Here is a 23277-nt window from a genome sequence, read left to right as displayed (position 1 = left end):
ATTATGGAGGAGGTACTTGGCTACCCCAGGAGGGGAAGGTGAGAGTGAGTCAGAGAAAGAAAGAAAATAGATGTTGTTAGAGATGTAATTGGGACTATCTAAGTATATATTTAGATTTTATTAAATACAAAATTAATTTTAAAACCGAGGAAGAATTTTGTAAAATACTTTTGTCATAATTAAGTTAGTGTTTGAAACTTAAATCAACATGAGATTCTGATGGGAAGTTTTAATTTAGTTCACTTTAAAACCTGAAGTTTGCATTGTCATAGAAGTAGGGATGGTTTCAGGTGGGTTGGGATTACAGTACGAATAGCACAGGTGTGGCTGTGTGGTAAGAAGCTTGCTTCCCAACCACATGGTTCTGGGTTCAGTTTATAAACACCTCTCATTACAAACAAATTGGCTTACAATTTTTCAAACACAAAATGTCTTGGGTAACAAACAGTGTCTGGAGTAATGAATATGGTTGGCAGCAAGAATGGTTGGCAGCAGGCTGGGAGCATCAAGTGGAGAGTGTTGGTTAGTTTCCAGCTTCCACTCAGTGTACATCCCTGTTTGAATTTGACATTCCTTCTCTTGCAGTTGCTATGGAAAAATAGTTTCAATCTACAAACAACCTTCAGGAACTATTTAAGTTCATAAACCAAAGTTCTACTGTATTTAAAGCATTGATTGCTTCTTCAGACAATTTAATGACATTTATGTTTGTGTTCCATTGCTATGGTTTCTGCTTGTATTTTTGCTTCAGTTTGCATCCAGGAAATGATGGGCTTCATTGTAGAATATCTTGACAAAATCTTGAAACCAAAAAATATTCAATGATGAAAGCATTTACTGCTGAACTAGTTTCACTTCCTGCAAAATTTTGAAGATCACTTTAAACTCTTCTATTACCATATTTCTACTGAATTACACTGAGTTTTTGTTTTCAATTAATTTAAAATGTAATGAAGAATTTTGTAAAATAATTTTGTCGTCATAATTAAGTTGGAATTTGAAATCTAAATCAACACAAGTTTCTGATGGGAAGTTTTAATTTAGTTCAGTTTAAAACCTGAAGTTTGCATTGTCATAGAAGTAGGGTGGGTTGGGATTACAGCATGAATAGCGCAGGTGTGGCTGTGTGGTAAAGAAGTTTGCTTCCCAATCGCATGGTTCCAGGCTGTCATGGAAGTAGGGATGGTTCAGGTGGGTTGGAATTAAAGTATGAACAAATAGCACAGGTGTGGCTTCGCAACCACAAACCACATGGTTCCGGGTTCAGTCCCACTGCATGGCACCTTGGCCAAGTGTCTTTTACCATAGCCTCAGGCCAACCAAAGCCTTGTGATTGGATTTGGTAGATGGAGACTAAAAGAAGCCTGTTGTATGTGTGTTTGTCCCCTCACCACCACTTCTTGACAACCAGTGTTGGTGCGTTAACGTCCTTGTAACTTGGTGGTTCAGCAAAAGAGACTGATAGAATAAGTACCAAGCTTTTCAAATAAGAAAGTACTAGGGTTGATTTATTCTACTAAAAATTCTTCAAGGTGGTGCCCCAGCATGGCCACAGTCAAATGACTGAAACAAGTGAAATATAAAAGATTGAAGTATAATTAGAGAGGCAGACTTTCCAAATATGGAAAATGTCTTTGGATAAATCCTGTGAGAGCCTCAAAAAGCCAAAACAAAATAGTACAGTAACCCCTTGACTATCACAAGTGTTATGGTGCAAAACTCCCTGAAATAGATGAAAATCCATGAAGTAGAAACAGTACTGTACTGTATATTTTTAAAAATTATTTTTATAATTTGTATGTATTTATTTTATTATAAATGCAAAACAAAACCATGGAGGAATTGACGTAAGCTTTACCCTTTCATTACCAACCAGACTGAAACCAGCTCTGGCTCTGAGTACAAATGTCTTGTTTTCATAAGTTCTGAATTAAAATCTTCCACCAAACCTTAGTCACAATTTATGTTCCTAACACTAGCTTAATGACAACGAAGTTATTTTACTAAATTCTTTGTTATATTTAAAATTAATTGAAAGAAACACAGAGCATCTCAACAGAATTATGGCAACAAAAGGGTTAAAGTCACCATGATATTTTTAACCCTTTTGTTACCAACCCGGCTGAAACCAGCTCTGGCTGGTACAAATGTCTTGTTTTCATAAGTTCTGAATTAAAATCTTCCACCAAACCTTAGTCACAATTTGTTCCTAACACTAGCTTAATGGTAACTAAGTTATTTAACTAAATTCTTTGTAACATTTAAAGTAACTGACAGAAACAGAGCATCTCAACAGAAACCGCAATAAGTGAACTAATGGCAAGAGATTACTGTACTTTTATTTATTTATTTTTTTTTAGGCTGAAAATATTCCTTCTGCAAAGAATGTGTACACTTGTTAGGATATTCAGTGTTGCTTGGCAAATATAGCCCATAGTTTGGTTTTCCTCTTTGTAGACTGAGTATCCTAATAAATCTGAGATACTTTCAGACAATGACAAGGAAGTGCAGGGATGTAACAGAATCTGATCTGTTCCATCTTACAAACACATTCGGCACTGTGCCAGATCTCATCATGTTGAAAGTTCTTGATGTTTGGATGCATCGATCACTTCATCCAAATGGTTTGATTGTTTTATGACCTAGAAGGTCAAGTGTTGCATTGAGGCCAACTGTGGTGTAGGACCATATTTTCATTGTCTATAACTGCTGTACTAATTAAAACAATTAACCATATTCATCATCGTCGTCATCATTTGATAACTGTCTTCATTACAGGCATGGGTTGTACTTTAAATCCAAAATTCCCATTCAATACAGAATAATGGAGAACTTTTTAACTATAACGACTTAAATTGAAAGAATTCTACATCCTTGATTGTGATCTGTGAGTTGCAATATGCTAAAGACGACACTGTCCAATTCCACTAAATTCAATTTCCAAACTATGTCCTATACATTCTGGAATGTCTTCATTGTTGTTAGGATTGGATTCACGTCAAAAGACTAACGACTTAATCAGCTGCCATCTTGGAAATATAGTCTGTAGATTAAGGGATACCACAATGAATGTGTGTATCATCATCATTTAATGTCTGTTGTCCATGCTGGCATGGGTTGGATGGTTTGACCAGAGCTGGTAAGCTGGAAGGCTGCACCAGACTCCAGTCTGAGTTGGCATGGTATCTAACTGGATGCCCGTCTTAACATCAACCACTGTGAGAGTGTAATGGGTGTTTTTATGTGCCACCGATACAGGTGCCATTTGCGTGACACTGGTATCTGCCACAACTGTGATTTTTACATGGCTTGATGGGGCTTCTTCTCAGTCATTGCCTCAGTGAGGTCCAACACTCAAAAGGTGCTCCAAATTCTTATGTACCATGGGGAATGTCACAGAAAGAGATTCATTCTCTCTTCTGCATTTCAGGGGACTACCATTTATATCCTCCTCTAGTTCCTGTCACGTGCTGTTAACAAGGCCCTGCAAGGAACCTGTCTATAAAATCCTGCAGAACATCTCAGAAAATCCCTCCTCCATTTGTGCTTATGGCATGTTTGACCTCAGTGTCAGCATCCCAAAAGTGAAGACTGTTGCTCAGTCACTTCTCACAGTCAAAAGAAGCCTTTGAAATTACTATTGCTGGTGAACTGTTAAAGAAGTTACACCCTTTTGCCATCACAGCTGCTGAGACTTTTCTGCCCCCTGTTTGGCTTCTGATGACAGTCACAACTGTAAGCTGGGACCTCAAACATTTTGGTGTATCAAGTAATTGAACTCTCTCTCTCTCTCTACTGCTCTATGGATGGTGTGTCAGCAAATATTATCAGCTAGAGAAGAGGTTTTAATGAATTAAGAATATGATTGACTCTAAACATCAAATGAGACAACAATGATGTTCAAGAAAGGGTTTGAAACCCCTGATGAAAAGCATCAGCTTTAATAATCTGAGAGGATGTAAAAAGGTTGTTAACTACAAACATACTCCAAGAAGTTCTGAAATCTAATCTTAAAGATCCTCTTCCAAGAGGGTCACCTCTGAAAAACGCTTTTGTAACTCTTCAACAACCAGCCTAACAACTAAAAAAACTGTAAATACTGGAGGCATGCAGAAAGACAAGGAACTGTCACTGAAGAAGAAAAAAAAATGGAAAAGGAATGCGTTGAAAGAGTTCTGGGACTTAGACCATTCTCAAAGTATCAGTTCTGATTGCAATTTAGTCAGTAACAACTCATTTTAAATATTGGCTTCAAGTTTTAGCGCAAGGCCAGCATTTTCAGTGCTGGGATTAAGTTGATTATCTTGACCGGTACTTATTTTATTGACCTCAAAAAGATGAAAGGTGAAGTTGAACTTGGAATGTAAATGTGGACAAAATGCTGTTAAGCATCTTGCCTGATGTGCTAACAATTCTGTCAGGTTTCCATCTTTACTCACCTCAAATGTTAGAAGGTAGCTTTTAAAATAGAAACATCAATAGCAATAAAGAAATCTTGGAATCTCCAAAACAGCAAAGAAATATTTTGAAAATACATTATCACCCTCTGAAAATGAATGCTCCCTTTTTTAGTGAGGGGTGGGGAGAGTCTCTTTCATACATCCTATCTTTCTAGTGATAATGCCCCCTCTGCTATAGGGAATTTTATTTCATACCTGCCACCCTTCTAGTGATAATGTCCCTTTCTCAATAGGGGTCACTGTTTCATACCCCTCTTCCTCCTTGTGATTAATTTCAGATTCATAATGATGTTAACCCTTTCATTACCAAACAGGCTGAAACCAGCTCTGGCTCTGAGTACAAATGTCTTGTTTTCATAAGTTTTAAATTAAAATCTTCCACCAAACCTTAGTCACAATTTATGTTCCTAACACTAGCTGAATGATAACGAAGTTACTTAACTAAATTCTTTGTTATATTTAAAACTAATTGAAAGAAACATAGAGCATCTCAATAGAAATATGGTAACGAAAGGGTTAAATGATTCTCCCATTTCACCAAACTCTGGTTATTTCTTTGACATTCCCTCATTGTCAAGCTCCATAACTAACCTTTAGTTACCACCAACCATCCTGGATACTTGGCCTACATCATTTCAATACCTTAGAATTGTTCCCAATCTTATACCAACAGACAATGAACCACATCAGCTAACAGAGATATATTGAATGCCTTAATTGACTGACAAGGGCTGCCATTGGTATGGTTCACTGGCCCTTGCAACACTTAAATTCTTGTAACACTATGACGAACACATCACAACTAATGTCATTTTGTTTCCTCTTCATCATTTGCTCCTCTTTTGTACCCCCACAGTTTATTTCCCTCGTTTAACAACTCCCCTTGCAACGGCCTCCCTCAGACTCTCTTAATTGTGGTGGCCACCCTTTTCTACCTCATCTATACCAACAAATATATCCTCCACTTCTTTAAATCCGCTTCTACTGGCTCCTCCCGATTCCCATTCATTGTGGATGTCAAATCTTTTTGTCTTGCCAACCTTTATGATGCAATTTTCCTTGCTTTTAAATCTTTTCCCAACTTCTGCCCTAATCTTGAGTCCAATACCTCCCTTAATCTCTGTTTTGTTGAACTTTTTCCCCTTTTTTATAACATTTAATTACAAGCCATTGGTTTGACTATGAGAACAACAATGGGCCCCACCTATTATACTGAAACCCAGATCTTCTCTCATTTTCCTCCAGCTCCATCCTGAGAGCTATATGGCTATTACATAAACTTGGTGACTCTGTCAGTGCAGGTGCCACTTAAAAAGCACCCAGTCTACACTGTAAAGTGGTTGGTGTTTGGAAGGGCATCCAACTCTGTAAAAACCTTACCAAAACTGACTTCGCCTGTGCTTGTGCCACGTAAAAAGCACTAAGTCCACTCTGCAGAGTGGTTGGTGTTAGGAAGGGCATCCAGCTGTAAAACTCCTGCCAAAACTCACAGATGCTAGCATGGACAGCTGATGATGATGATGAACTGTATCAGTGCCACCTCTATTCCTTTTCAACAGTTCAGATCCTTCTTTGACCTCAACTTCCCTCTACAATTCACTTCTTCCATCTTTGTTATTTTTGGAAACTTTCCAGATATCTTAATCTATCAAATCCTTCCACTTCACCATCACTCCCACCTCCCCCAATCTTCTATCAACTCACCAACTCCCACTTCTACCTTACTTCACCTCCTCTCACCACACAATGTCCCCTTTTCCCCCTCTATCCCCTGCAATCATCACCATTACTTGGAAACCCATTCTCAGTGTCGGGGAGGGGGTCAATACTTTTCATGGTAGGGATACTTGCCTCCCCTTTGTTGAAGCTGCTTACACCCATGATCAAGATGCTGACTTCATCTCCACCCTCTCACCACATGTCCCCCCCCCCATCCATGGTTGATTACCTTCCTTTTTCCTTCTACCTACCCTCTACATGCCACCCTAGGACAAAGTCACTTCCTGCCCCTTCCCTTTCTCTAAGCTTACTCATAACCCCACACAACTTATTAGTCCACAGTTTATTATCTCCTACTCCCTTAGCCCACTCCACTAATCTGGGCCCTTTACCTGAACCATTCCCCTGTGGGTTACACATATCAATTCTTCAATATTACCACCTTTAACGGTTATTCCTTCCATGTCGCTGACTAGGTTACCATAACTGAGTCCAAAGACTAGCAAATAAACTTTCTTGGAACCTCATACACAATGCACTCCACCACATCCCCAGTTGCCCACTACTTTGGTTTAACTGCCCTTACAACATGGTACCACACTTACTTTCAGTTTTGCCCTCATCATCATTTAACATCTATTTTCCATGCTTGCATGGGTTGGGAGGTTTGACACAAGAACTGGCAAGGCCAGGGTCCACACCGGGTTCCAGTTGTCTGCTTTGGCATGGTTTCTACTGCTGGATGCCCTTCCTAATGCCAACCACTTTACAGAGTGTACTGGGTGCTTTTTATGTGGCACTAGCACTAGTGCCTTTTAGGTGGTACCGGCACCAATGCTTTTTAGGTGGCACCGGCACCAGTGCTTTTTTTTGGCAGCACCAGCATCAGTGTTTTTTATGCTCTCTTTAATGAATCTCCTTTCCTCCATGTCTAACATGTAGCAATTGTCAACAAAATGTCAATTTAATTTTTTTTTCTTTTTGTAGTTTACCTGCTTTTCTATAACTACACACCCACGACCTACTATATTACACACACACACACACACACACACACAACACTTCACATGCACACACAGTTACTGCATACATACAGTTATTGACATTCTCACGAATTACCATTCTCCTCTTGACGTTCCCCAAACAACAGAAACACTTGTTTCTGCTTCGCTTTTCATTTTCTATGCTTGTTTTGTATCACGTAACAAAACAGGTTTCTCTCATTTTCTTTCCTTCATTTTCTCTCTCTTTCTCTCTCTCTCTTTCTCTCTCTCTCTCTCTCTCTCTCTCTCTCTCTCTCTCCACTTTATCTTTTCTCCAAAGAAGTAATTTTCATCCAAAACATTAAAACTTTCCTGTCTCAACACCCCAGAAGCTGTTTTCATCATCATCCTTTAACATCCACCTTCCGTGCTCATATGGGTGGGATGGTTTGACAAGAGCCGGCCAGGCAGAAGCCTGCACCAGACTTCTGTAACTGTTTTGGTAAGGTTTTTACAGCTGGATGCCCTTCCTATCGCCAACCACTCAGCAGAGTGGACTTAGTGCTTTTTACGTGGCACAAGCACAGGCGAGGTCAGTTTTGGCAAGGCATTTACAGCTGGATGCCCTTCTAAATACCAACCACTTATAATGTGAACCAGATGCTTCTTGAGTGGCACCTGCTCTGACAGGGTCACCAACTACTTTGCAAAACAAAAGTCTTTTGAGTGGGGAGGGGCATTGGAGGAAGTTATGTTGGTTGTTTTTAAGTATTCATCTTTGATTTATTTGCCCAAAAAAGTTTTGCAAAACTGAAAGCTTCTGGTTATGATTAGAAGACCTACCATGAGTGGCAAGGCAATGGATTGCCACAGTCCATCTAGGAAGGCATAACTCCATATAAGCAATGCAGGAATGGAAAGCCCCCCACCCAGTGTTACTAGCACTAGAGAGATTAATCAATGTTAAAACCCACTGTACAATCTGTAAAGTAGTTGATGACAGGAAGGGCATCTGGATATAGAAATCATGTCCGAAATGGAAGGACACACAGATAAGGGGACCCATCTAAGAGGAATAAGAACCAATACAATGTTGAAGGGACATTTTAGATTTCATGTGACATTCGGTTGACACTGTAAAGCATAGATAATAAGTGTGTGAGATGTTGACAGTTATGAGTTACAAGACTCCTCTAACCCATACCAGTGTGGCAAAAAAAAAAAAATGGATGTAAAATTTGAAGTATTAAATTTAACCTCTGTAAATTCTGCAGAATATTGTTTTCAGATTTTGGCACAAGGCCAGTAATGTTGGAGAGGGATTACCATATTTTAGCATATATAAGGAACCCTTTTTGTCAAAAATTGGGTTAAAAATATATGGGAGTTTCTTATATATGGATAGTATCATAATCCCTTACAAAACCTTTTAACCCTAAGTTAACCCTGTTAACTTAGCAGTTCAGTAAAAGAGACCAATAGAATAAATACCAGACTTAAAAAGAATTAACATTGGAGTTGATTCATTCAACTAAAAACTTCAGAGCGCTGCCCCAGTATGGCCAGTCAAATGGTTGAAACAAGTAGAAAATAAAAAAGATGAAAGGTAGAAGAAATAACTGAAAATGACCCCCACCTCGCTCCCCCTGCCCCCACTCTCTCCTGCAAAATTGTCCAAAGATTTGTGGCACTCTAGACATTATCGGTATTTCTGAAATCCCTCTGAAGCCCCTGAATAAAAAAAAATCCAACTTCATAATAATTAACCATTTAGCATTCAGATTACTCTGTCATATGTAATCCTTGTTTACGTTGCTTTGAATTAATTGTACATTAACCTCATAGTTTCAAAATTTCAATGTGTGTGTGGTCCAGTGGTTAGGGCAGTGGACTCGCTGTCATAGGATTGCGGTTTCGTTTCCCAGACCAGGCGTTGTGAGTGTTTATTGAGCGAAAACACCTAAAGCTCCACGAGGCTCCGGCAGGGGATGGTGGTGAACCCTGCTATACTCTTTCACCACAGCTTTCTCTCACTCTTTCTTCCTGTTTCTGTTGTACCTGTAATTCAAAAAGCCAGCCTTGTCACACTCTGTGTCACGCTGAATCTCCCCGAGAACTCCGTTAAGAGTACACGTGTCTGTGGAGTGCTCAGCCACTTGCACATTAATTTCATGAGCAGGCTGTCAGGTTGTCAGCCATAAAAATTTATAAGCAATTTATACATTTAATTAATAAGTTACGGGGATGTAAACACACCAAAGTTGGTTGTCAAGCAATGATGGGGGGTGGGGGGTGGGAACAAATACATACATATATATATACACATATATATACACACACACACACACATACGTATATACACACATATATATATACATATACACACACGTGTATGTGTGTGTATACATATATATGTACATACACGCATTCATATCATCATCATTTAATGTCTGCTCTCCATGCTGGCACGGGTTGGACGGTTTGACTGAGGACTGGCAAACCAGGAGGCTGCACTAGGCCCCAATCTGATCTGGCAGAGATTCTACAGCTGGATGCCCTTCCTAACGCCAATGACTCCGAGAGTGTAGTGGGTGCTTTTTACATGCCACCGGCACGAGAGCCAGTCAGGCGGCAGTGGCAGCGACCATGCTCAAATGGTACTTTTTATGTTGTACCGGCAAAAAGACCTGCCAAGCGGCACTGGCATCGGCCACGCTCAAATGGTTTTTTTTTACACACACACACGCACGCACGCACGCACGCACACACACGCACACACACACACGACAGGCTTCTTTCGGTTTTCGTCTACCAAATCCACTCACAAGGCTTTGGTCAACCTGAGGCTATAGTAGAAGACACTTGCCCAAGGTGCCATACTGTGGGATTGAACCTGGAACCATGTCGTTGGGAAGCAGTCTTCTTACCACACAGCCACATATATGTATGTGCCCCCCCTCCCAACACTGCTTGACAACTATTCTTAGTGTGTTTACATATATTAACTTAGCACTTTGAAAAAGAGACTGATAGAATAAGTATCAGGCTTACAAAAAAAAAAAAAATAGAAAGAGTATGCTTATCATAAAATACTTCTACTGAAACCTTCACATTGTTCTATTCTATATTTCTGAGATGAGGAATTATGGACAACGGGTGGACAGGTATCCTCATCTTGTCTGTTGTTACCACAACGTTTCGGCTGATGTACTCTCCAGCCTTCATCAGGTGTTCTGGTGGAATTTCGAACCCAACCTCTATAATTGCCTATGGGTATATAGCGTAGTGGATAAGTGCATAGGCTACTAACCCTTGGATTCTGAGTTCAATCCCAGGCAGGGACTTGGGAAATAATATCAACAGAAAAAGAATACCTTAGGAATGAGGACAGAGCACCCCATTAGTGAAAGGGTTCATCATCATCATCGTTTAATGTCCATTTTCCATGCTGGCATGGGTTGGACGGTTTGACTGGGGTCTGGGAAGCCAGGAGGCTGCACCTGACTCCAGTCTGATCTGGCAGTGTTTCTACAGCTGGATGCTCTTCCTAACGTCAACCACTTTACAGAGTGTACTGGGTGCTTTTAACGTGCCACCAGCACAGGAGCCAGTTAGAGCCTGGCATTGATCACATTCAGATAGTACTTTTTATGTGCCACTGGCATGGGAGCCAGTCAGGGAGCACTGGCATTGGCCATGTTTGGATGGTGCTTTTTACGTGCCACTGGCACAGGAGCCAGTCAGGCAGCCCTGGCATCAATCATGTTCGGATGGTGCTTTTTATGTGCCACCAGCACGGGAGCCAGTCATTGGGCACTGGCATCAGCCATGTTCATATGGTACCTTTTATGTCCCACTGGCATGGGAGCCAGTCAGGCAGCCCTGGCATCAACCATGTTCGGGTTGGGTTCGAAATTCCACCAGAACACCTGGTGAAGGCTGGAGAGTACATCAGCCGAAGTGTTGTGGTAACAACGAACAAAATGAGGGCACTTATCTGTCCATTGTAAATACTACTTCACATTGTTATTCTGTCCAGATTGTCTTTTTCAGTTACTAACCCTAACCTTACCAAACCTGGTTTATAAAAGTAGAGATACCACTCCTGGCCCAAATCAATCTGTCATTTACCATGTCATCATTCCATTTATGTAGGTTTTTTTTCTTCTTTTTGTTGACTTTGGACTGTTCAAAAAATTTCATATTGATTTGTGAGAGCTGTGAGAGCCATGTACAGAGATGCTGCCAGTAAGGTGAGGGTTGGAAATGAGTACAGCAATGAATTCCGGGTAGAGGTAGGGGTCCACCAAGGTTCCGTCCTCAGCCCCCTCTTATTTATCATAGTCCTCCAGGCAATCACAGAGGAGTTCAAGACAGGTTGCCCCTGGGAGCTCCTCTATGCTGATGACCTTGCCCTAATTGCGGAGTCACTATCAGAACTAGAGAAGTTTCAGGGGTGGAAGCAAGGTCTAGAATTGAAGGGCCTTAGAGTCAACCTAGCTAAAGCCAAAATCCTAATAAGTAGGAAGGTAGATAAAACACAAACCCCTTCAGGTAGATGGCCCTGCTCAGTATGTAGAAGAGTAGGTAGTAACTCTATAAGATGTACCCGGTGCAAGCTATGGACACATAAGAGGTGCAGCAACATCAAAGGCAGGTTAACTAGGAAGTTAGTTTTTGTTTGTGGCAGATGTTCAGGTGCAATAAAGACTGTAAACAAACAGGAAACAACTTCTATCTCATTCCAGGGTGAAAAACTAGAGGTAGTCGATAGCTTCCACTATCTGGGCGACCAAGTTAGTAGTGGGGGTGGGTGTGCTGAAAGTGTAGCTGCTAGAATAAGAATAGCCTGGGCAAAGTTTAGAGAGCTCTTACCCCTGCTGGCGACAAAGGGACTCTCACTCAGAGTAAAAGGCAGACTGTATGACGCATGTGTACGAACAGCCATGCTACATGGCAGTGAAACATGGGCTGTAACTGCTGAGGACATACGTAAGCTCGCAAGGAATGAAGCCAGTATGCTCCGTTGGATGTGTAATGTCAATGTGAATACCCGTCAGAGTGTAAGTATCTTGAGAGAAAAGCTGAACATAAGAAGCATCAGTTGTGGTGTGCAAGAGAGACGATTGCGCTGGTATGGACATGTGGTGAGAATGGATGAGGATAGCTGCATGAAAAAGTGCCACACCCTAACAGTTGAGGGAACCCGTGGAAGAGGTAGGCCCAGGAAGACATGGGCTGAGGTGGTGAGGCAAGACCTTCGTACATTGGGCCTCACCGAGGCGATGACTACTGACCGAGACCTTTGGAAATGTGCTGTGCGTGAGAAGACCCGGCAAGCCAAGTAAGATCGTCGCCAGTGCCCCTGGACTGGCTCTTGTGCGGGTGGCACATAAGATGCACCATTTTGAGCGTGGCCGTTGCCAGTACCGCCTGACTGGCCTCCGTAGGATTTTCGAGCGAGATCGTTGCCAGTGCCCCTGGACTGGCTTGTGCGGGTGGCACATAAAAGACACCATTTCGAGCGTGGCCGTTGCCAGTATCGCCTGACTGGCCTTCGTGCAGGTGACACGTAAAAGCACCTATTACACTCTCTGAGTGGTTGGCGTTAGGAAGGGCATCCAGCTGTAGAAACTCTGCCAAATTTAGATTGGAGCCTGGTGTTGCCATCCGGTTTCACCAGTCCTCAGTCAAGTCGTCCAACCCATGCTAGCATGGAAAGCAGACGTTAAACGATGATGATGATTATGATGATCTCTAAAATAAGAAAAATTCTTTGATTTTAAATTATTGACTTCATTCTGATAGTTTTTGTTAAAGTATGGTTGCTCCCTGACAGGTTTATGGTTGAACCTGTGGCAGTGGAAGCCTCTGGTGTTCTTGGTCCCTGGACCTTATCCCTGTTCATCACTATCGGGGCAGAGATAGTTAGCCACAGGTGTATGCCCTATGAGTCAGAGTGACTGTCCCAACAAATCTCCCTCATGATCTTCTGGGGCAACGCCTTTTCCATTTTGTTTTATGGGGCCATGAACTAGTCTGACAATCCTCTTTATTTTCAACTTAGGGAATGCATTGTACACACACACACACACACACACACACACACTCTTTGTTGAATCTTGTCTGTCTATTGCCTAGCAACAAAAGTTGATAAATTAATTGGTTTCTTAATAAAATTAATTGTCTACGTCTATCTTGGTGTTGTTTTACTCTATTCCATATACTTTTACCATGAAAGAAGTAGAACGTCATCATTGTCATTTAATGTCTGCTTTCCATGCTGGCATGGGTTGGATGGTTTGACTGAAAACTGGTAAGGGGTGGGGGCTGTACCAGGTTTTGATCTGATTCGGCAAAGTAACTCTGAGAGTGTAGTGGGTGCTTTTTACCTGCCGTTGACCTGGCACCGGTGATCCTATAAAATGAATTCTTTGAATCTTTTAGAAAATATTACATTTTCACTTTTGTCTGGTTGTTAAAATATTAATCTTTTCCCATCAATTTGTTGACCCTAACCCTCCACTATTGAACGTATGACCCTTGTAAGAAACTAGGAATCTGATTTCGGTACAAAAATTCACAGGACTTTTTTTTTTTTTCAGTTGGAATAGTTTTTGGTGAGTGGGATGGGTGGGATTTTAAGTAGTACTTCACTACATTGAGGGCATTATAGGGTAGACTTCTTTCCAGGAGATGAACTATTCTACATTAATCTCCATCAATATAATAAGATAGAATAAATGAAAAAATGCATTGGAAATAAACAATGACAGATAAAAAATGTAAATGTATACTGAGGGTACAACTGGACGGGAGACAGACACAGAAGACCCCTAATTCTTCATCAGTTACCAACGAAATGGTAATACTCATTTACCATGTCATCATTCCATTTATGTAGAAGTTTTTTTTGTTGTTATTGACTTTGGACTGTTCAAAAAATTTCATATTGATCTCTAAAATTTTCTATTAGTGCTTGAAGAAAAATTCTTTGATTTTAAATGGACTTCATTCAATTCTCTGATAGGTTTTGTTAAGGTATGGTCGCTCCCTGACAGGTTTATGATTGAGCCTGTAGCAGTGGAGGCCTCTGGTGTTCTTGGTCCCTGGACTGTATCCCTGTTCACTGCTATCAGGGCAGAGATAGTTAGCCACAGGTGTATTCTCTGTAAGTCAGTGACTGTCCCAACAAATCGGTTACCAACCAAATGGTAATACTCAGTTCCACAGGGATTAAATAGTTCAATCTAGTTTTGCTTAGGTGTTTAAAGGGTGAGGGTTGCTTTAAAAATCCTTTAGCATTTGGCTTTCTCTGTCAAATTTAATGCTTATTTATTTACATAGTTTTGAATTAATCATGCATCATCTTGTAGCTTTGTGATTTCAGTGTGAATATTTATTTTAGAACAATGCGGTTGGGTAAGTGTGAGAGACCAGATCTGGCCATTTTCAACATACAACAGGTAGAATAATTGGGATGAATATGGATTGTTTAAATGCTAAATGGTTAAACTAATTTTATAGAATTATAATATGGGAAAAGGTTCTCCTCAAAGATGAGAGGAAAGGTTTATATTGGAGTTGCATGAGATCTACAGTGTTGTATGGGAGTGAGACATGGTGTCTGAGGGGAAGCGAAATGGCAATTTTAAGAAGGACCAAGAGAATAATGGTGAGAGCAATATGTAGTGTGAAACTATCAGACGAGGAATCGGTGGAGCAGCTGGCAAGGGAATGGACATGTGTTAAGGATCAGGTTCTAAAGAGAGTTCTAAGTTTAAAGTGAATGAACCGCGAAAGCGAGGTCAATCAAAGAAAACATGGAGGGGACAGGTGGAGGAGGAGATTGACAGGGTTGGCCTGAGGAGGAAGGACTGCCAAAAACGGGCAAGATAGTGTGAGAGCAGTTGCTGTAAAAGTGAGGTAAATCTGGCCACCACCTCCAGTTAATGGAGACAAACCCGGATTTAAAATATTGGAATTCATTCATAGAAGTATCTTTTATGTTTTAAAATTCATAAAATGTTATGTTTGACTTGGGTTGAACGGTTGATTAGATAGGAACTAGTGAATCAGAGATATTTGACTCCAGTATTTCAATTTTGGCATGGTTTACATGACTGGTTGCTCTTCCTAATGCCATGATATGTCTGAAATAATTCCTTTGTAATGTGAGTTTTTAAAGATTCTTGTTAAATTTCAAGAACAGCAGGCAGTTTCAGAGTGGCAGTAATACTATTTTGAAATTTTATTGTAAACATTTTCTTGAAAATCTGTTTTTAAAATTCAAACTTTTAATATTTCAGATCCAAATTCAAAATGGCGGTTGGATGTTCAGAAAACTGTATGAAATATATTCTTTTTTTCTTTAATTTGATCATCTTTGTAAGTAGAATTTTACATATTTAAAAATTGTCATTAAATTGTTTTACTTGACGATCAATTTGCAATTCTGCAATGATTTTCTTTTTTCAGATCTTGGGCATTGCTGGTGTTGCCCTTGGAAGTATCTTGCTGGCTAAAAAGGACCTTATAATGAAGGGGCTTGACGGAATTCAGATGGAGGATGTTCTTGATGGCTTTAGTAACGATACGATTAAGGCTGGTGCCATTGTTCTGATAATAGCATCTGTTGTTGTTGTACTTATTGCATTCTTCGGTTGCTTTGGAGCATGGAAAGAGAGCAGCTGCTTGCTTGGAACAGTGAGTATATTACCTGCTTTCTAAATAAACAGGAAGATGAGTTTTTATTATTTTTCCTTATAAAATAGGTTTGGGGTTTGAATGTTAAAGAAATTCTAGGCAGAAAAATACGACAAATTTGTCTTTTGATTGGAATTTATTTATCATATTTTGGTAATTGTAGCAACCAATGTGTTGTAAAATCTGAGTAAAATACTTTTCGTTTCTTTGTATATGGCACCTGTAAGGTGTTTATAGATGCCTCAGCATTCCATAGATATTTATCCGTAACTTAATTTCTCAGGTAGAATTAGTGTGATAATTTGTGTGTGTACGTGAAAAAACGTCTTTCAATTACAGCTCTTTCAGCTTTCATCTGCTCAGTTTCACTTGTGAGGTTTGGGTCAATCCAAAGCTATAGAAAATAACATTTGCTCAAAACGCCAAGCAGTGGAAATGAACCTAGGATTTTAGGGTTGTGAAGTAAATTTAACCAGTTGGTCGTATCTTATAGGTGTATCCTTGAGGTTTTGGCTTCAGTTCTGCTGCACAACACCTTGGGCAAGTGTCTTCTATGTAGTAGTCCAGGCCAACCAAAGCCTTCTGAGTGGATTTCATAGATAGAAACTGAAAGAAGCCTATCATTTGTGTGTGACCACCACCATCATATAAACAATGTTCATTTCCTTGTCTTCTGTGAGAAACATGTCTGCGTATTGGAGAAAAATTACCTTGCTTGGAAACAGATAAAAGTTAACAGGAAGGGCATCTGGCTGTAAGAAATGTGCCCCAATTAATTCTGTCTGACCTATACAAGCATGGAAAAGTGGATTTCAAGACGAGGGTATATAAATTACATGGTCCCACTGAGGAGAGTGACATCTATGGAAGTACTCAATACATTAGAATTATGAAGCTGAATGAAATTTCTTCAAGAATCCACATCTGCTCATCAACATCAATTTTTAGATTCTTCAAGAATCTTGGCAGATTCTTGAAGATGTTTGTATTGTGTGTATTTCCCTACTTTATTTTTCAAGTTTGGAGAATGAACTAATTTGTAATCTAGAAACTAGGCTCTTTCATTGGAATTTACACATCAACAGGGTTAAGTATGGATGTGTGAGCAGATTCTGAGGCAGTGGTGTAGGCATGGATTTCATTGCATGTGTACATAAGTGCATAGCTCAAAGGAGAGCAAGGAGAGTGACTGCTCTCCTTTGCTACTTTTTTCAAAATTGGCAATTTTTAAAAACTCTTTTGCTACCTATATCATTAGTTTTAAGTTTCATACATAATGGACATTGTTACTGGAACATGAAATTAATGAATGTAAATACAATTAAGTATATTATAGCTAATGAAATATTTCACATAATAAAAAATTATTTGGTATGTGTCATGGTGGCTTTTTTTTCTTTTTATGTGCTCATTCCTTCTAACTTTAGAATCTGGGTAGGCCTATGTCTTGCAAACAACTCGCACATGCAAGTGCTACCAGTCAAGAACTCCACATACCGGAAGCCAGCAAGTGTATGGGGTCATCAGGAGAGAATGCGTGCTGTTCTGGGGCCTACCTCTTGACGGCATCAATGCGCACCGGCCCCCCTCACTGATATGAGGCCCTGCTTATTACATTCTAAACTTCATGAATATTTTGACAGTACCTTTGATGGTTTCTAAGTGAAATGATTGGGCTTGTTCTTTTTTCTGGTGTCGTGAAACCCAGATTCTCAAGATAGGAGCACTTCGATATGACTAAACTGCTTCAGTTAGTCACACAGCTTATGGCTGGATGCCCTTCCTAATGCTAACCACTTTCCAGAGTGTACTGGTTGCTTTTATGCAGCACTGGCATGGGTGCGCCTTTTACGTGACACTGGCACAGGTACCATTTTATGTGGCACTGGCACCCTTTATGAGGAATCAGCACAAATGCCTTTTACATAGCACCAGTATGGATGCCTTTCATGTGGCACTAGTACAGGTATTTTTACACAGCACTAGCACTGTAAGATTAGGAATCTTCAGCCTAACAGAGATGTAGGGGACATGTCTGGATGCAAGGATGACCACATATTTACTTTGCTTGATGTATGTAGCAACATGTATTTGTGTGTGTTCCATGTTTTAATTGTTGACTTATCCATGTTTGTATGGCTTTAACCAAGGGTTTGTTTCTCTTTGGTTCCTGGATATCCGTAGTCGTTTTTTTAAAAAACAAAAACCTATAATATTTTTATAATTGAATATTATTAGGAACTGAATTAAAAAAATTAAGATATTCTGTAGAAGTGTAGCCAACTTAATGCAGATAATTTTTATCAATAAAATCTTACATGGATCATCACTGGGTTAAACAAGGAAATATTGAATCAGGGTTTTCTCCTGCTGGATGCTGTTCTGAGAACCAACCTTGTTCCAATACAAGGTAATATTATCCCCCCACCCCACTCCTTTAAACAACATGCACCTTAATGGATTGATATGTTTGCAAGGAAGGCTGCAAGCAAACAACACCATTTGTATGAATGATGGCAGGTTGAGATGTTTGCACAGATGTCAAGATGAAGTGGGGGACATGCACATATGCAGACGCTGGTTCATACACAAACACGCATAAATGTGTTATGTACTCCTTTTGTATAGATCTAAGTATCTCATCTAGGCTGATGAACCCTGTTAAGCAGAAACCTGTGTCCACAACTGTCCTCTTCAGGCTCTCAAATTGTATTTTCTTTAATCTCAATTTTGAAGAATTCTTACTTTCTGAAATTATCTCCACTTCTCATGAAGTGTTGATACTAAATGACCGTTCTGCCTTCTCTGCAGGTGGAGATGATTCCAATAAATCAAGAATTTCTCTTGAATTTGATATAAATACTCTCGAAATATATCTTTATTTGTGCCAGATTTGAAATCATTAGGTGATGAGGTAGCAGACTCCATTCAGGGTCAATAAAATAAGTACCAGTTGAATACTGGGGGGGGGGGGCGATGTAATTGACTCATCCCCATTTCCCCCAAGCTGCCCTTATGACAAAAAAAAAATTGAAATAATAATAATGATTATTATTACTCAACATTCTGAGTTCAAATTCTGCTGAGGTTGACTTTGCCATTCATCCTTTTGAGGTTGATAAATTAAGTACCAGTTAAACACTGGGGGTCAATATAATCAACTATTCCCCTCCCCCAAATTTCAGGTTTTGTGCCTATAGTAGAAAGGATTATTCAACATAGTCTTTGTTACAACTTTTCTTTCCATTTTTCTCATTGCAATCAGTACTATTTGAACCTATATCTTTTATTTTCCAGTACAGTACAATAATGGCCGTTATCCTTACTCTACAAGTTGCTGTCTTCATAATGATCATTGTTGCTCGACCAAAGGTAATTGGAATATTTTAAGAAAAACCTGAATATTTTTGATATAAAATGAATCCAGTTTTAGTTTATTACATGTCATGTTTTATGTTCAGTTTTTTTTTTTTCAGCGTGATTGTTGCCAGGGCCGCTGACTGGCTCCTGTGCCAGTGGCATGTAAAAAGCACCATTTGAGCATGATCATTACCAGCGTCGCCTGACTGGCTCCTGTGCCAGTGGCACATAAAAAAACATCATTCGAGCGTGGTTGTTGCCATTGCTGTTGGACTGGCTCCTGTGCAGGTGGCATGTAAAAAGTACCATTTGAGCATGTACGATGCCAGTACCGTCTGACTGGCCCTCATGCAGGTGGCACATAAAAAAGTACCATCTGACAAGCCCTCATGCAGGTGGCACATAAAAAGCACCATTTGAGCATGGTCAATGCCGGTACTGCCTGACCGGCTCTCATGCCGATGGTACGTAAAAAGCACCCACTACACTCTCGGAGTGGTTGGCGTTAGGAAGGACATCCAGCTGTAGAAACATTACCCAATCAGATTGGAGCCTGGTGCAGTCTCCTGGTTCACCAGCTCTCAGTCAGACTGTCCAACCCATGCCTGCATGGAAAGCGGACGTTAACCGATGATGATGATGACAAGTTCCATATTTCTGGGAATCCCTTTCTGCTGTTTATCCAGGGTCACTTTATTTTGTACATGGCACCATTTCTCCTATTTTAATGTTATATCATAGAAATGACAAAATCTATTCTTGGGCTGATTTCATACTAAAGTAATACCACAGATAAACATGTAACTGGTTGCTGCCTGCCTTTAAGTTCTGTGTATTATTAAATTTTCTTTTGAAACCATTTACCCATTTTAGCACTCAGATTATTCTATTATGATTATTCTTTTACTTGTTTCAGTCATTTTGACAGTGGCCATGCTGGAGCACCGCCTTTAGTCGAGCAAATCGACCCCAGGACTTATTCTTTTCAGCCTAGTACTTATTCTATCGTTCTCTTTTGCCAAAGCACTAAGTTACAGGGACGTAAACACACCATCATCAGTTGTCAAGCAACGTTGAGGGGGACAAACACAGACACACAAGCACACACACATATATATATATTATACATATACGATGGGCTTCTTTCACTTTCTGTCTACCAAATCCACTCACAAGCCTTTGGTCAGCCCGAGGCTACAGTAGAAGACACTTGCCCAAGTTCCAGGTGCAGTGGGACTGAACCTGGAACCATGTGGTTTGTAAGCAAGTGACTTACCACATAGCCACGGCAATGTAGGCTAGGTGTAAAAGGTCAGATCTGGCTGGTTTGAACATAAACAAGTAGAATATTTGGGTTGAATGTGGTCAGTTTAAATACTAAATAGTTGGAATAAACGAAGTATTTTTTTTTGTTTTTCTTGTCTCTTTTATCAAGAATTAACATCTATTTTCCATCCTGGTATGGGTTGACCAATTTGACTGGACCTGACCAGTTGGAGAGCTGCTTTGGCTCCATTTTGTCTGTTTTGGCATGAATTCTACTGTTGGATGCTCTTCCTAACACTGACCACTTTTCAAAGTGTACTGGGTGCTTTTACAGGTGCTTTTACAAGTTGCCAGCTGCATGGGTGCTTTCATGTAGCACCAGAACTCATCAGCCCACTTGACTAGGACCTCTCACCTGAGAGGATACGGAGGATACGCCTGTGTGTGTGCATGGCTACAATTTTAATTAGCTGTTATTAAATATTGAAAATATATTGAACATATTTCTAAACTTCTTCCATTCTAGTTTGAGGAGACAATTAAGGAGTCTCTACAAAAACTGTTTGATAAGTCAAAATCCAAAGAACAAAAGGAAATTGTTGAAAGACTCTTCAATGAGGTGAGTAGAAGTTAAACTTTGTTGTTGTACGATAGAATTGTTGCTGGTTTGATAACTTTCTAACCTAAAAAAAAAAAAATGTTTCTAAACATTGCAAATATGGAACTTGTTAATATTTACCAGTTCAGATTTATGTCAAGTAAACATATTTTAACCTAACGCACTCCTTTGTCTCTGAGTAAATATACTTTGGCCTTGTGGAAAAATTAGTTTATTATTTACAGGTTACAGATTTCAAGGCAGTAAGTTAGTAAAATTGTTACCACTCTGGGCAAAATGTTTAGCAACATTTTGTTCATCTCTTCTGGTTCAAATTTGGCTGAGGTCGACTTTACCTTTCATCCTTTTGGGGGTTGATAAACTAAGTACCAGTTGAACACTAGGGTTCAATGTAATCCACTTTCTCTCTCCTTCGAAATTGCTGGCCTTGTGCCAAAATTTGAAAGCAATATTTACTGATTTCTGTTGGTTTAATGCTAATTAGGAACCTTAATGAACATACTGTCTTAATGATGTTATGAATTTCACTCAAATTACTGAGTTAGAATGTTTATCAATATATGGGTCATTAAGGTGGTGAACTGGCAAAAAGGTTAGCATGTCTTTATGTTCTGAGCTCAAATTCCACCAAAGTTGACTTTGTCTTTCATCCTTTTGGTGTTGATAAATTAAGTACCAGTTGTATACTGGGGTTAATCTAATCAACTGTCCTCCACTTCCCTCAAAATTTCAGGCCTTGTGGTTCATTTGTATATACAGGGTGTGGTGAATAAACTGTCATCTAAATTAGGCTAAGATGAAAATGACACTGACATCTCATTTTAACAGATATATTTACCTAAATTACATAAAAATATCTTAAAATACCAAGGAGTAAATTTATTCAATAAAATCGCCATTGGCTTCAACCACGCCCTCCAGACAACTTCGGAATCTCCTGCAACTCTTCTGGATGGTATCCTTGTTTAAGGTGGTGAATGCTGCCATAATTCTCGCCTTTAGTTTATCTTTGGTGTTACAAGGATTTTTGTTGGTCTCTTGCTCAACTGCGCCCTACACAAAATAATCAATGGGGTTGTAGTCTGAGGACTTAGGTGGCCAGATGTTAGGGTCGATGTGGTCGCAGACATTGACAGCCATGAGTAGGTTCTCCTGCTTGTAAGGCATGGTGCAGAGTCCTGTTGCCAGACATAGGGTTTTCCAGCAGCCACCCTCTTGACCCAGAGCAGCACTGCCTCCTCCACATACTTGATGTAGGCCTCCATGTTGAGTCTGAGGCTGTGTGGGGAGATGAATGGAGGCATAACGTTGCCATCACTAGTGATCACTCCAAACACTATGATGTTGACTGGCTGTTTGATTTTTATCACTCTCAGTGCATGTCCTCAGGTTGACACCTAATCACTCGGAAATGTTTGTATTGGAGCTTCCAGCACATATGCCAAGCAGTACAGCATGTCATTTCCAAATTTCTGGCAGAGTGAATTGTGTCATGGTGATGTTGTTGTTTTTTACAGACAGTGCCCAACTCACCCTACTATACTGTGTAGTTGACAAAATGTAAAACAAACAATGCACATGCATACAATTAAAAACCTAAAATGACAACAATTTACCCACAGCACCTTGTATATTAATACTAAAATGTCTATAAATACACCAATAGGTTAGTAGCTGTCCAGGGTTAGATGTTGATGACTGCTTTGAAAGCAATTCTGTTAGTACAATTCATCATATTCCGTTATTAATGGCTGATGGAGTTTACAGTTCACAACTGGTTTCTCATTTACATTCATAAATGTGCTATGTGCATGATTTACTTTAAGATGGATTAATATTTAAAAAATTCAACAATAGGTCTAAATCTTTAGACCTATTAGAATAATGTAATAATTTGATTGACAAATATGTGTGTGTTGTGTGGCGAAATATAGAGATGTAGATACATGAATTTATACATACATCTAGATAGATGCAGAGATAGATCAATGAGTAGACATAGCTGAATAGAGGAAAATCTATAAAAATATAGGCATATATAATCAATGTATGTTTGAGTCTTTGATTTTTTTTCTTTTTCCAGAACGAGTGTTGTGGTATTGAGAAGCCGAGTGACGTAGATAAATACAATTTTGTTTGCAAGAATAAGGTAAGATTGTTTTTG

General features: G+C 39.7%; 1 protein-coding gene across 3 annotated transcripts in view; it reads left to right on the top strand.

The window, feature by feature from the left end:
- Positions 1-23277, top strand: part of LOC106867200 (CD9 antigen) — an 84318-nt gene that overhangs the window by 52640 nt on the left and 8401 nt on the right. For all 3 annotated transcript variants that reach the window (XM_089348519.1, XM_014912007.3, XM_089348520.1), the window contains exons 2-6: positions 15472-15550; positions 15641-15868; positions 19166-19240; positions 21021-21113; positions 23197-23262. In XM_089348519.1, coding sequence (XP_089204645.1) covers positions 15485-15550; positions 15641-15868; positions 19166-19240; positions 21021-21113; positions 23197-23262 — 528 coding nt within the window. In that variant the 5' untranslated portion in view covers positions 15472-15484. The remainder of the gene's footprint in view (positions 1-15471; positions 15551-15640; positions 15869-19165; positions 19241-21020; positions 21114-23196; positions 23263-23277) is intronic.

This window comes from Octopus bimaculoides, chromosome 3, assembly GCF_046866305.1.
Source record: "Octopus bimaculoides isolate indiv1 chromosome 3, ASM4686630v1, whole genome shotgun sequence".
Classification (NCBI taxonomy): Eukaryota; Metazoa; Mollusca; class Cephalopoda; order Octopoda; family Octopodidae; genus Octopus; species Octopus bimaculoides.
The sequence above is the reverse complement of the archived record's forward strand: the minus strand, read 5'-3'. Positions and strand labels throughout refer to the sequence as shown.